This window comes from Littorina saxatilis, linkage group LG9 (genome assembly GCF_037325665.1).
Source record: "Littorina saxatilis isolate snail1 linkage group LG9, US_GU_Lsax_2.0, whole genome shotgun sequence".
NCBI classification, from domain to species: domain Eukaryota; kingdom Metazoa; phylum Mollusca; class Gastropoda; order Littorinimorpha; family Littorinidae; genus Littorina; species Littorina saxatilis.
The window spans coordinates 66,883,505-66,898,587 of record NC_090253.1 but is presented as its reverse complement, the minus strand read 5'-3'; the positions used below and the strand labels follow the sequence as shown (position 1 = coordinate 66,898,587).

The window sequence follows — 15,083 nt, the reverse complement described above, 5'->3', positions numbered from 1 at the left end:
AACTATAACCTTGCACTAGCTTCTCGAAATCCCGTCGAATCTCAGCTATGCGGGTCTATAGGCATGATACTTCGGCGTCTTCTCAGATCCTTCATTCTGTCATCTGGCTACTATCTTCCTTTCCGACCGGTTATATGATGCACTGCACAAACATAAATAGCGGACATCTTGTCTTAGATATCTGTCTGCTATGTTTACAGTTTACAGTGTTAGTCGATTCAACTTATGCGATAAACATTAGCGATATTCAAATGCTTATTCCATGTACCTGTTAAGTGCTTTACTCGGGCTTCCTTTCTCTCGGTCGATTACTGTGACAACCCCTCTCTGTCCCCGGACAGTGGTTAAGTGTAACGATATCTTCGTTGCGATTTACAGCGTCAACTCTCCTGGTCAGTGAGCTGAATTCACAGTACGTGTAACACACTTCGCTATGTCACGCTATATCTCTGGTTAGCGCTTCTAAAAGCGTGGAGGATATCACTGTCACACTTTTCTATGTCACGCTATATCTCTGGTTAGCGCTTTTAAAAGCGTGGAGGATATCACTGTCAAACTTTGCCTGTTAGTGTTATTCGTGATTTCCTTCACAGAAGGGTGTTCTTCTCCCAGGTCGCAACCTGGGCAGTCCTATGGCAGAGTGGCGGCTGTGTACAAGTCTTATGCACTGCGCTTTGAAAGAAATCATTGTCCACATGAACCTAATTCTGACCTTCTATGCTATTTCATCAAGTGAGGTCATGTGTGATGTGGCAGCATTCTTACTTGTCGTGACAGGATGTCTGCACTTGTTGACACATCAAAGTCGTGTGACAACTTTGATCTCTTGATTTGACTGGTTCGCGCAGTTTCATTTGAGAGACGGGATTCGTTACTTAAAAAAAAATACTGCCTTGCAAAATGTCTGGCAGGGTCACAGATGTGTCATCCCACTCTAAGCTGTCACTCAATGACCTATTGTAGCAGTCATACGAGGGGACCGACTGTCACTCAATGACCTATTGTAGCATGCAGTCATAACCTATTGTAGCATGCAGTCATTACCTATTGTAGCTCGTCGCGATATAACCTTCGTGGTTGAAAACGACGTTAAACACCAAATAAAGAAAGAAAGAAAGACCTATTGTAGCAGTCATACGAGGGGACCGACTGTCACTCAATGACCTATTGTAGCATGCAGTCATTACCTATTGTAGCAGTCATACGAGGGGGCCGACTGGGATGACGTTTTGTTGTTTTTTGCAAAAGAAGTTGTGCAGCACAAAGTCGTGAATTACCCGCGCAGAATGTGCAACATATTACAACCTGGCAAGATCTGTCCCACTATAGGATGGGCTGTGACGCAACAAAACCGCGGAGAAGCGACTAAAATAAGTGTACATGTTCCTTCTCATGTAGCCTGTCATGTCGGCCGCCACCAGGGGCGGGTGACATCATTTTTAAGGGGGGTTTCCACATTTCTTTCAGAGACAATTCGACGACGCGACGCATTTAGTTGAGAGCGCGAAGCTTTCGAACCTTTAGGGGGGGGGCCGGGGGCATGCCCCCCGAAATTTGTTTGATAAAAACAAGGAAATTGGAGGAATCTGAGACAAGAAACTTTCCCTAATACACCTTTCAAACAGTAAATTTAAGAAGACAAATTTGGATCAAAACAAGGACAATTGTCAGTAAGTACTGGTGTCACATGACTGATGTGAACCAGTTGATTGGCTAATGGCGATGCGCTAAAACTGGAGTGCGCTAACTTTTCCACAGAGCGTATTCTTCCGCCCTTTGCATAAGCGACAGTGTGCTCTCATCCTCAGAATTAATTAATGACATGTAGCTTATATTCTCCACAATACCAATGATTATGACACCGCCCTGATATGGCCCTTCGTGGTCGGCTGGGCGTTAAGGAAAAAAAAAAAAAAAAAAAAAAATGATTATGACCATAAATTTCCTGCTTCTCAATTAAAGCAGAAGTGGGTTTTTTTCTGACAGATTGCATGTGCCTGTGCCACAGTTGCCACTGATCTAAAAATAGAACCCGCTGTGTCTAATTTTTCAGTTTCGACTTGCGAAGATTCCTCTCATAATTATGCCGTAGCTTATTATCCACATTACCAAATGATGAGTTAGTATACAATTCCCAGCAGCTAACAGAAAAAACAAGTGTTATTCCGATAACGTAGCAGCTAGATCAGCACGTAGCAGACTAAACTGAAATACGACTGCATCTGTTCAGTAAATGAATGTTTTCCGAATTATTATTTCAAGGCAAGAACAATCGGAATCGAAAACGTGTAGGGTTTAGAACGTTCTTACCATATATAAGACTTATTACCAGCCTGCCTCATGCGTGCAGACTCAGTGCAACGTGACGAGCAATTTTTGCTTTTGAAATGAGACTCAGTGCAGTGGTTCGATTGCCATACCCATCTTGATCTTCTTGATCTTGATCTTGATAGTTACGCAGTTGGGTACCAGAAGACTGGCATAAATGCAGCGGGGGAGAGTGCGGCAGCCTACTGGTGGTGAACGGCTGCTAGCTTGGCTTTAAAGATGCCAATGCTTTTGGAGGTTACAATATTGTCCTCAAGTAGATTCCAGTCTTGTGCCGTCTTCACAAAAAAGGAGTTCCTAAACTGATCAGTGCGGCCTTGGGGCACTGAATAGGGTCTAGAATTGTTTCTTGAATACTGTGAGACGATGTTGGATGTGTGATGGTCAGAGTGTCTCACTGGCCTGATTTTACGGCCTTGCTTCTGCTCAGTTAAGAACTGGTGTGGTGGTAGTGCCGGTACCAGCCCCTCAACCACCCTATAGAAGAACGTCAGACGGAGTTGTTGACGTCGCTGTTGCAGAGGTTGGAGTCCAGTTTTCTCTAGGAGTCTGGTGACGCTGCCGGGGGTCGACGACCTGAAGTCACCTGTGATAAACCTCGAGGCTTTGCGTTGTACGCGTTCGATACAGTCAATGTCTTTCTTCAGGTAGGGGTCCCAGACAACCGCCCCATACTCCAGGAGGGGACGCACAAGGGAGAGGTAGGCCTGCTGACGGTCCCCTGCGGGACGCCAGAGTCTACTGTAGTTGATTCGGATGAAGTACCCTCGAGTACAACTTTCATGGAGCGCTTAGTGAGGAAGGACGTGAGCCAGTTGAGTAGGGGGCCGTTTATGCCATAACAGGAGAGTTTGTGGATAAGGTGGGAGTGGGGAACAGTGTCGAACGCTTTAGAGAAATCAAGCACAGCGACATCTACTTGTTTTCTTTGGTCGAAGGTGGTCAAGAGGTCGTGGGTTGTGGTGAGAAGTTGGGTTTCACACGAGAAGCCAGAACGGAAACCATGGTTTAGATGTGTGAGGATGTTATGCGAGTCGAGATGTGTGAAGATGTGGCGGCATATAATATGTTCTAAGAGTTTGCAAGGGATGGAAGTGAGGGAGATGGGACGGTAGTTCGCGGGGAGGTGGCGATCACCCTTTTTGAATACACAGGAGATGTTGGCCTGGAGCCAGTCGGAAGGGAGAGAACCACTATCCAGGGATCTCTGGAAGATTGCACGGAGAGCAGGTGCAATCTGGTCGGCGCAGGTCTTTAGGACCAGGTTGGGTATGCTGTCGGGGCCTGGGGCTTTGGCGGGGTTGAGGTCACGTAGCAGTTTAGCTACTACGGCTGTGGTCACTTCAATCTGCTCTATTGGGCTGACGGCGGGGGGTGGGGGAGGGGGGGTGAAGTTAGTACTCTTTGTGAATACTGATTTGAACTGGTCGAGGAGAAGTTTAGCTTTCCCTACGCTATCGTTTACAAGTTTGCCCTTGTGTTTTAAGGGGGAAACGCCGGTGTTGTCCTGTCGGCGGGACTTAATGAAGTTCCAAAAGGGTTTTGTGTTGTTGCTGGACAAGCCTGCTTGGATCTTATCGTTTATGTAGCTCCACTCAGCGCGACGCATAGCGCGTTTACAGATTTTTTGGAAGTTTCTATACTCCGTCCAGATCGTGCTATGCTTGGCTCGCTTGAAGAGTCGTTGTTTCCCCCCCCCCCCCCCCCCAAACAAACAAAAACTCGAACAAAACCGTTGAATTCAGCTATATCAAATTTTGTCGATTCCTTTTTGGAGTTCATAGAAAAGCTATGAGGATACCTGGACTGGGGGAATTAGGAAGGTTCCCTTTAGGATTAAAAATGTTATCACAAACAATCAAATGTTATTGCTGTTCAGATACGCCTTTGGTGAGATTGTGTAAGAACTACACGGTGTAAGATTTTGTTCATGGCATCTTGCGACCATTCACTCTGATAAACGGTCAATGCCGCATGCGGAACTTAGCTATCAACAAATCATGTCCCAGACAGTCACTGGGGCAGGGGACAGAAATAGAAATGTAGCTAGCATGCGGAACTTTACAAATAATGAAAACAGAATCAGCGGAAAATATTTTCTGACTCCGTGATCCGAAGTGGAGTATGCATGGGCGTTTAGTAGGTACTATACCATATTCACAGTTTTTGACCAAAAGAGGGGAAGGACGTTTAGTCGATACTGGGCGCTTACGCTGTACCCTGCGGTATGTCCACTAGTGATGTCCTTGGCCAAATGATTCTCGCGGATCTTCGCATGCACAGATCTTGATATTGCTGGAGCTGGGATGAAAGCACAAGTTATACACGACCAAGAGAAAGACATGGGTCACAAACAATCCACCCAGAATAGCTACAATCCCCCGGAAAAAGTCAGAACTAGTGTCCGTATGCCCCAACTTAACCAAGAAGAAGAGGGCCAAAGGTTTCACCAAGGACAGAGTGAATGCGTGTAACATATTTCGCAATCTTGACCTGGTACCGACAAAGTTGACAAAATAATACATGTACACTTGAAGAATAAGGAGGTAGAAGACCAAAGAAAATCTGCCCTTGTATTTGCGGCCACTGTAACCACATATGCCACCAGCGAGAAAGCCAACAACTAAACATAAAACTCCTACACCCGGGCCAGAGAGACAGGCCACGGCATAGCAAAGCAAATGGCCGCCTATTTCAGGCAGTCGGTAGAGCAGCACGAACACTTTGTGACGTAAAGTCATCGGGGCCTTGCGGGCGCGGGTGTCGGGTTGGCAGTCCCTCGCTATCTTCGTCACAGTTGTGGCTGACATGGCCAGGCTCACCCATGATGACGTCAGAGTCAGGATGCGGTACACACCTAGAATGTATGAATAAAACAAAGGAATTACCATAAAGAAGATTGGAACAGTAACCAACCTCTGACAAAACATATTAAGTTTATTTAACCTCTGGCAAAACACATTAGGTCCAAATGAGATTATTATTTCATCATAACAAGCGCAAAGGTCGCAGATTTGATTTTTTCCCGGCATCTCGCAGTCACAAAACTAATAGCAATGCAAGTGACATAACTCTGGTTAGGGGTTTAAGAGCTGCCTGCTCCTAAACTAATGGTGAATTGTGGTCTAGAATCGGGACCCCCCCCCCCCCCCCATTAAATCCGGCTAAGCTGGGGTTCAAACCGGGCTTTTCTAACTGTTTTCAAGACTCTCCGTCAATAAACGTGAGCCAAAATGTGTCAAGTTCGCCCACTTCGAATTGAATTCATTCTGTAATATGATTATTTGGCTATTCGTGGGCCAGGTAGCTTAGTTGGTAGAGCACTGGACTAGTGATCCTAAGATGACAGGTTCGAACCCAGGCAGGGTTATAAATGAAACGAAATGTTGGTTATTCCTTCAGTATTGAGGTCTTTGGTTCAAGTTGCCTTCCCCGTCAGTACAGCAAATTAATAACTTTCGGCTAGTACTTGATCAAGTCACAGTGTTTGTGAGTGTCCTACCAGCCAAGCTAGCGAAATCCCGCGGGTTGAGCGTATGGGAGAGGAGGATGTAGAGCTGCAAGATGTACTGAGGAGCTGCCTCCAGGGTGGCCTCGATCATAGACAGGTACGTGTTGTACAGGAGACGTCGCTGCAGGAACTGTTCCTTGCCCTTCTTCACGCAGCCCGTCTCCCTGTCCGTGTAGTTCCAGGCGTAATACAGGTATTCCGTTTTTCTGAAGCAATGGAACATCGATCAGGAATATATTCATCTTGACCATACCACGTGCAACTTGTTTCTGATAGCTCAACGACTTGGAAAGAAGGAGTATGCGAGAGAGAGAGAGAGAGAGAGAGAGAGAGAGAGAGAGAGAGAGAGAGAGAGAGAGAGAGAGAGAGAGAGAGATGGATGGATGGATGGATGGATGGATTGTTTAATTGTATAACCAGTGGATTGGTTTTTACAATTGTAAAAAAAAGAAAATATACAAAAGCAGCATTTCACGTAATCAGATCAAAAGTCTATACATGATAATGCACTGAGAGGGGGGAGGGGGAAAGAGCGAGCGAGAAAGAAAGAGCGAGAGAAGACAGAAAGACAGGTGGAGAGAGAGAGGGGGGGAGGGGAGCGGGAGAGACAAGGAGAGAGAGGGGGAGGGGAGCGGGAGAGACAAGGAGAGAGCGATGTAAAAGAGGTACAGGGAAAGAGCGGTTAAGAGGTGCAGAGAGAGAATTGAATTGAATTGAACTTTATTTAACAAGGATTAAGATTTAAGGATTAAGATTAAGAGAGAGAGAGAGAGAGAGAGAGAGAGAGAGAGAGAGAGAGAGAGGGAGAACTCAGAACTCAGAACTTTATTACATAAGAATAAAGGTTTTAAGCTTAGCCTAATCTTCCAACCTGTCCTTTGAACATATACAGAGAATAATTGGAGAGAGAGAGAGGGAGAGAGAGACAGAGACAGAGAGAGAGGGAGATAAAGAGAGAGAGAGCGAGAGATACAGAGAGACAGATGGACAGACAGACAAAGAGAGAGACAGAGATAGAGAGAGGGGGAGAAAGGGAGATGAGAGAGAGAGCGAGCGAGCGATACAGACAGACAGATGGACAGACACAGAGACAGACAGAGGGAGAGAGAGAGAGCGAGAGATACAGACAGACAGATAGACAGACAAAGAGAACCAGACAAACAGAGAGGAGGGGGTGGGGGGCTGGGACAGAGAAAGAGTGCCAATTACTGTCAGCGTGCGACTCAGGACGCAGAGAACGATATATAATGATAATGTTGATAAACGTAATATGTATGGTTTCTCGTTTACTTGCCGTCCAGAAAATCAAATGTTTTTCTCTCCACAGCGCTGAACAGTCCATTCTTCCACCGGTTATTATAGCTCTACACTACTCGTCATAAAAAACCTATACACATACATTTAGCTGTATATCTTTAGGATGCGGCCAGTTATATTAAAACCAAGTATATTGCCAGAAAGGTAATTTATTCCCCTACCGTATGAAATCAAGAGTTTCATTTTTCATTAATTAGTGTTTATGCAGTGTACTGGAGACCTAGGACACCCCCCAAAATCAAATTCGCAAAAGCAAACATGCAGATACTAAATTACACACAAAAATCAAAATAAGCAAGAGTGACCCCGTTTTGATCTCAAATGGAAGAACAGCTCACTTTCTACCACAAATTGATTTGGTTAAGCTGTTCTGCCTAGCGGTGTTGTTTTGCTATTTTGAAGAAGAATGGAGTCAGCCTCGTCAGAAGCCGTAAAAGGCCTGTTTCGGCGTCTTTTTTGTGGGCTATGTGGGTAAAAACCCTGTTGTTTTGTAAATTTTACATGAGTATTGATAACACAATTGCGAATACGCGTGTACAATATCATGACGTTTTGACGAGTTTGTTGGACGAACTGGAACTTTTCAGAAAAGTTTTATGAAACTGTAATAACTTTTTACAGTATAGTTGCACAAATTCGGCATTTTGCGAACTCCAACACAAGTGAATACAATTGGGGATCCAGTTTGGTACAAAAGCAACAACGCGCTCGTGTGGTGGGAAATGTGAAGGCAACAACGCGCTTGTGTGGTGGGAAATGTGAAGGCGACAACGCGCTTGTGTGGTGGGAAATGTGAAGGCGAAACAACAAGTACGAACAACAGGTCTTCCAACAGCAAAACCCAGTCCCGCGCAGCAGTCTCAACTGGCACGTCACTCACAGCGATAATAAGCGTTTTATTATCCTGTTATACGAGTTCGGTGGGTTATAGAAACACGAAACTACCCAGCATGCGCCTCCCCCCCCCTCCTCCCTTTAATTGTGTGTGTACACTTTGAATACTTATACATCAATACTTTCAGTTTCTGATGTAAATTAAACTGAACTATCTTTGTCATAAATATTGCTACTTACTGATTAAAAAAAGTTAGCACCTGTATGTTTTCCAAGGATTTCAAACGCATTACAGTTTAAACATTTATTTGATTCAACGAAGAAGCGAATATATTATAATTTATTTAACACGTTCTACCCCACCTATGTTGACCAAGGTTTTTTTGGCCGAGACCAGCTGTGCTGCAGCAGGTCACTCAGAATTGTGGTAACTGTGTAGTAACTGTGTGTCAACACGCTGGAATGCAGGCGTTAGATGGACGTTACAGGAAGCGACTGAAGCTAACAGTCTGAGCGGATATATCCGTACCTGGTCAGAGAGCCATATCAGTGGGTACGGATATATCCGTACCTGGGAGACAATGAGTTAACTTATAGTTATATTTGTGAGCACATTATAAGACAAGAAGGGCAAAGCCCATACGACTCACATGCTTGACCTTTACATGACCTTGACCTTCAGCTAAACCTAGCAATGACATCATACACTAACTGCTTTACACATTTTTCCTACCAAAATACATGTGGCCTTGACCCAAGGTCAAGGTCATCCAAGGTCATGCAACACAAAGCTGTTAATTCAAGACATAGGAAGTACAATGGTGCTTATTGGCTCTTTCTACCATGAGATATGGTCACTTTTAGTGGTTCACTACCTTATTTTGGTCACATTTCATGAGGGTCAAAGTGACCTTGACCTTGATCATATGTGACCAAATGTGTCTCATGATGAAAGCATAACATGTGCCCCACATAATTTTTAAGTTTGAAACAGTTATCTTCCATAGTTCAAGGTCAAGGTCACTTCAAAATATGTATACAATCCAACTTTGAAGAGCTCCTGTGACCTTGACCTTGAAGCAAGGTAAACCAAACTGGTATCAAAAGATGGGGCTTACTTTGCCCTATATATCATATATAGGTGAGGTATTCAATCTCAAAAACTTCAGAGAAAATGGGAAAAATGTGAAAAATAGCTGTTTTTTAGACAACATTTATGGCCCTGCGACCTTGACCTTGAAGCAAGGTCAAGATGCTATGTATGTTTTTTGGGGCCTTGTCATCATACACCATCTTGCCAAATTTGATACTGATAGACTGAATAGTGTCCAAGAAATATCCAACGTTAAAGTTTTCCGGACGGACGTCCGGACGGACGGACGTCCGGACGGACGGGGGGGGACGGACGGACGGACGACTCGGGTGAGTACATAGACTCACTTTTGCTTCGCATGTGAGTCAAAAAACGAGATTATTTTCCCACATGCTGTACAGTAATCTCTCTCATGCTGTACAGTCATCTCTCTCATGCTGTACAGTAATCTCTCTCATGCTGCACAGTCATAGTCATCTCTCTCATGTTGTACAGTCATCTCTCTCATGCTGTACAGTCATCTCTCTCATGTTGTACAGTAATCTCTCTCATGCTGTACAGTAATCTCTCTCATGCTGTACAGTAATCTCTCTCATGCTGTACAGTCATCTCTCTCATGCTGCACAGTCATCTCTCTCATGCTGTACAGTCATCTCTCTCATGCTGTACAGTCATCTCTCTCATGCTGTACAGTCATCTCTCTCATACAGTCATCTCTCTCATGCTGTACAGTCATCTCTCTCATGCTGTACAGTCATCTCTCTCATGCTGTACAGTCATCTCTCTCATGCTGTACTGTCATCTCTCTCATACAGTCATCTCTCTCATGCTGCACAGTCATCTCTCTCATGCTGTACAGTCATCTATCTCATGCTGTACAGTCATCTCTCTCATGCAGTACAGTCATCTCTTTCATGCTGTACAGTCATCTCTCTCATGCTGTACAGTAATCTCTCTCATGCTGCACAGTCATCTCTCTCATGCTGCACAGTCATCTCTCTCATGCTGTACAGTCATCTCTCTCATGCTGTAGTCATCTCTCTCATGCTGTACAGTCATCTCTCTCATGCTGTACAGTCACCTCTCTCATGCTGTACAGTAATCTCTCTCATGCTGTACAGTCATCTCTCTCATGCTGTACAGTCATCTCTCTCATGGTGTACAGTCATCTCTCTCATACAGTCATCTCTCTCATGCTGTACAGTCATCTCTCTCATGCTGTACAGTCATCTCTCTCATGCTGTACAGTCATCTCTCTCATGCTGTACAGTCATCTCTCTCATGCTGTACAGTCATCTCTCTCATGCTGTACATTCATCTCTCTCATGCTGTACAGTCATCTCTCTCATGCTGTACAGTCATCTCTCTCATGCTGTACAGTAATCTCTCTCATGCTGTACAGTCATCTCTCTCATGCTGTACAGTAATCTCTCTCATGCTGTACAGTCATCTCTCTCATGCTGTACTGTCATCTCTCTCATACAGTCATCTCTCTCATGCTGTACTGTCATCTCTCTCATACAGTCATCTCTCTCATGCTGTACAGTCATCTCTCTCATGCTGTACTGTCATCTCTCTCATACAGTCATCTCTCTAATGCCGTACAGTCATCTCTCTCATGCTGTACAGTCATCTCTCTCATGCTGTACTGTCATCTCTCTCATACAGTCATCTCTCTCATGCTGTACAGTCATCTCTCTCATGCTGTACTGTCATCTCTCTCATACAGTCATCTCTCTAATGCTGTACTGTCATCTCTCTCATACAGTCATCTCTCTCATGCTGCACAGTCATCTCTCTCATGCTGTACAGTCATCTATCTCATGCTGTACAGTCATCTCTCTCATGCAGTACAGTCATCTCTTTCATGCTGTACAGTCATCTCTCTCATGCTGTACAGTAATCTCTCTCATGCTGCACAGTCATCTCTCTCATGCTGCACAGTCATCTCTCTCATGCTGTACAGTCATCTCTCTCATGCTGTAGTCATCTCTCTCATGCTGCACAGTCATCTCTCTCATGCTGCACAGTCATCTATCTCATGCTGTACAGTCATCTCTCTCATGCTGTACAGTAATCTCTCTCATGCTGTACAGTCATCTCTCTCATGCTGTACAGTAATCTCTCTCATGCTGTACAGTCATCTCTCTCATGCTGTACAGTCATCTCTCTCATGCTGTACAGTAATCTCTCTCATGCTGTACAGTCATCTCTCTCATGCTGTACAGTCATCTCTCTCATGCTGTACAGTCATCTCTCTCATGCTGTACAGTAATCTCTCTCATGCTGTACAGTCATCTCTCTCATGCTGTACAGTAATCTCTCTCATGCTGTACAGTCATCTCTCTCATGCTGTACAGTCATCTCTCTCATGCTGTACAGTAATCTCTCTCATGCTGTACAGTAATCTCTCTCATGCTGTACAGAAATCTCTCTCATGCTGTACAGTAATCTCTCTCATGCTGTACAGTCATCTCTCTCATGCTGTACAGTCATCTCTCTCATGCTGTACAGTAATCTCTCTCATGCTGTACAGTAATCTCTCTCATGCTGTACAGAAATCTCTCTCAGGTTTCGTGGAATATTCTCTATATATTCAATATCTCAATTCGATCTAAATACGTTTACAGATATAACACCTACGGCGCCGAAGGTTTTCCTACGAATACATTAGACAAAACGCTAAGGGATATTCGCTGTAGGGGAAAGGCTCCTAATATGGACCGGCTCCTAATATGGACCACCTCCTGTTCTGACAAACTAACGGCGCTAGAGTGCTCAAAACAATTTCATTCGCTTTATTCACCCTCTCTGGATAAGTTGCACATGTCAAAACAGTTGCAGAAACACAAACCTCAAAACCGTTAGGCTTTTTCGCTTTTTTTCACTTTTGGCAGCGTTCACTCTAAATTTGCCGCCTAAAACGGACTCGTTTCTGTCCACAGCCAAAGCTTTTATAACACAAAAATGGCTATATATGACAGCTAAGACAGTATTTGTTACATTTTAACAGTGTGTACCCCGAGTTTCTACTGCAAACAAAAAATAATAGCAAAACCTCAAAGTATGTGTGAGTCCCCTAATATGGACCACCCTCAACAAATCGAAGAAAATAAAAACTAAAGGCAATTTTAATTAATTCATTAAGAAGCTTGCTGAAAATAATCTATAACTAGCCCTCAAGATTTCAAAAAAATATAACAAATAGTCTTTTTTTGTGAAAGTTGATAATTTCACTTATTTTCACTCTGTTTTTGATAAGCTTCTTTAGTTTCCTGGTGTGCTTCAAATAATACTCTCATCAACCCGAAACAGCTCAATCTAAAGCATATTTGAATTAGTCTGACTTGCACACTAAGTTGTATCATTTTATTTTGAAGTATAGGGGCCTTTTTTCCAGTGATTCGTGAAGGCCGCTTCACTGGTCCATATTGGGCGCCCAGGCTCCTAATATGGACCTTTTGTGATTTTTTCTGTATTTAATTTTTGCTGAAGGTCTATCAAAGCTATTTCACTCTAATTAGGCATAACGGTTAAACTAAGAGAGAAGGACTACCAACCACAAAATGAAACTTCTTCGCAAGAAAACAAGCTAGTTATCAGCAATAAACAAAAAGTGGTCCATATTAGGGGCCCTTCCCCTACTGTAATTTAGAAGCACATTCTATGATTTGAATACCATGGTCTGGCAAGACTACCAAACACAGCATCAAGATTTCAAAAATACAACTCTCAATCACTAATTCTAAGACATTCGTTGTGTGTGTCGCAAACCGTCATCTGTTCAACCCCAAAACCTATTTTAAATCTGTATTTCTGGCAACAGCGCATGAAATGAAAGTTACGCTCCGGGGTAAAACACGTGATCAAAACGTCATAAACGTCATGAGTTATCACGTATCTGTGACACCTTAGTTGTGTTGCACAATGCTACATTCTGGTTGAATCTAGTTAAACTATCCCTTAAAGCTGTGGTCTATTTATGGGCTACGAGGTTGAAAAATAGGGACAAAATCATGTACAGATTTCTGTACAGCAAACACTACCCGAAACCCCACCTATACGGCGTGTATGACCTTGAGAGCTTCAGTCAACGCTTGAATTTTGCAGTGGTAACATCCGGTTTGCTCTCGCAGAGCTGAGCATAATCATGTTGTCAAGAAGGATCGAGCAGAAAAAATAAACGACTTGGCAGGGATTCGAACTCAAGGCCTCGGGGCCTCGAAATGTCGGGGCCGATGTCTTAACCGCTAGGCCACTTCACCAGTGTTGTCAAAGATAAAAATAAAAAAAAAGATAATTTTATATCATTCAGGCTACGCTCGAATTACCATTCATGCGTTGCAAAAACGTCAAAATTGCCATTAAAATTTGCCTTTATTTGCAAACATGTTTTACGGAATCGCAGTACATGTTTACACCGTCATGCTACACGACATTCGCGCCATGCAAATAGCTGCGATATCTCTATTTACAACATGCAAGAAAATGACAAGAACAGTAATTGAATCTCTCCAAAGCTCTGTGCAGTTGAAACCAGACATCTAAGAAATAGTTATACTGACATGTATTCACTTCTGAACAATGGGCGGATAGAGATATAAATCATGCTGCTTCAAGAAAAACATAACATGAATTCATATCAATGTTTTTCCTTCTTTTTCTCAATTGGCGCAGTAGCCTAGTGGTTAGGACATGAGACACGAAGTCTCGAGGTCTCGAGGTCTCGAGTTCGAATCTTCGCCCGGGCGTTTATTTTTTCCCCTTGATCTCTCTTGAAGATAAAATATGATCAGTCTTGAGAGAGCAAACCGGATGTTATCCCTGCAAAATTCAAGCGTTGACTGAAGCTCTCAAGGTCATACACGCCGTATAGGTGGGGTTTCGGGTAGCGTTTGCTGTACAGAATTCTGTACATGATTTTATCCCTATTTTTCAACCTCGTAGCCCCGGAAAGTCATAAATAGACCACAGCTTTAATGTTTACTAAATGGAAATGAAAGTCTCTGATGCCTGTTTTGGTCTTCAAAGCAAAACCGAAAAATACAATAAAAAACAAGGTGCTAAAGAAGGCATTTTCCATTTCAAAAATGTCCATAGATGTCTTTGCTAATGTGACGAAAAGTGTCAACTCACCTGAGAGTGACGAAAAGTGTCAACTCACCTGAGAAGGGGTCCAAGTTGACTGAGAGTGAGGACGAACCTCAGGAGCCAGTGGAGGTAATTGACCTCCTCGTCCTTTTCCCCGGCATCACCCTTATAGGCCCACACACACACGAAGCTCAGCGAGAGACTGGAGAAAAATACGATTCCCAGCGTCACCATTCCGAAGACTATATCACCTGTTCCGAGGTAGTGAACACCCGTGATAATATCCAACCCAACGTCGATAACGTAAAAGATGATTGCGGCAATGCCAAGAACGAGGTCCATTTTTTCAAACTTGATGTTGCTGTCGATTGATGTTTGTCCTGTGGGCGCAGCTTGCCCTGTCTGAGATGGTACCTCCATGTTTTCCACTGTCGCAATGGTCATGCCCGTTGGCCTAGTCCCAGATTGAACCTCATTAGTTTCTGATTGACAGACACTGATTTGTGGCAAAGATGTCCTCTGTTTGGTTGCACCACTCTGTGTTGACCCCATCTTACTATTAATATCCAGTGACAAAAAAGCTACTGCCCAAATTATCGAGTTAGGCAAAACTAAGCTTGTGGGGTCCACTATACACGTTAAGATCCGCAGAAAAAAACCGGTATTTTATATGACCAGGGTTGACGCAGATAGAGTCAAATCCAAGTTAAAATCCAAGACTGGGTTGTGTTCCGCGTGTGACCGGCAAGAAACACAGCGAACAAAATTAATGACGACAGCCCATCCGCATACACCTACTGCATGATTTCCTAACCTCCCTCTGCTTATGACTGTTAGCTTTTTCACAGCCGAATGAGGAAGTTATTTTAGACTCCCGTAGTGTGCGTGTCGCGTTGTCTGCACGTCGTT

General features: G+C 43.8%; 1 protein-coding gene across 1 annotated transcript; it reads right to left on the bottom strand.

Annotated features, from left to right (window-relative positions):
* Window positions 1-4,018: 4,018 nt before the first annotated feature.
* Window positions 4,019-14,985, bottom strand: LOC138976891 (XK-related protein 9-like). The gene is made up of 3 exons (XM_070349787.1): window positions 14,248-14,985; window positions 5,831-6,045; window positions 4,019-5,185 (listed from the first exon to the last, which is right to left on the bottom strand). Exons 1-3 carry the CDS (start codon window positions 14,724-14,726, stop codon window positions 4,563-4,565), a joined length of 1,317 nt encoding a protein of 438 aa, XP_070205888.1. The 5' UTR covers window positions 14,727-14,985; the 3' UTR covers window positions 4,019-4,562.
* Between the last annotated feature and the right edge of the window lie 98 nt (window positions 14,986-15,083).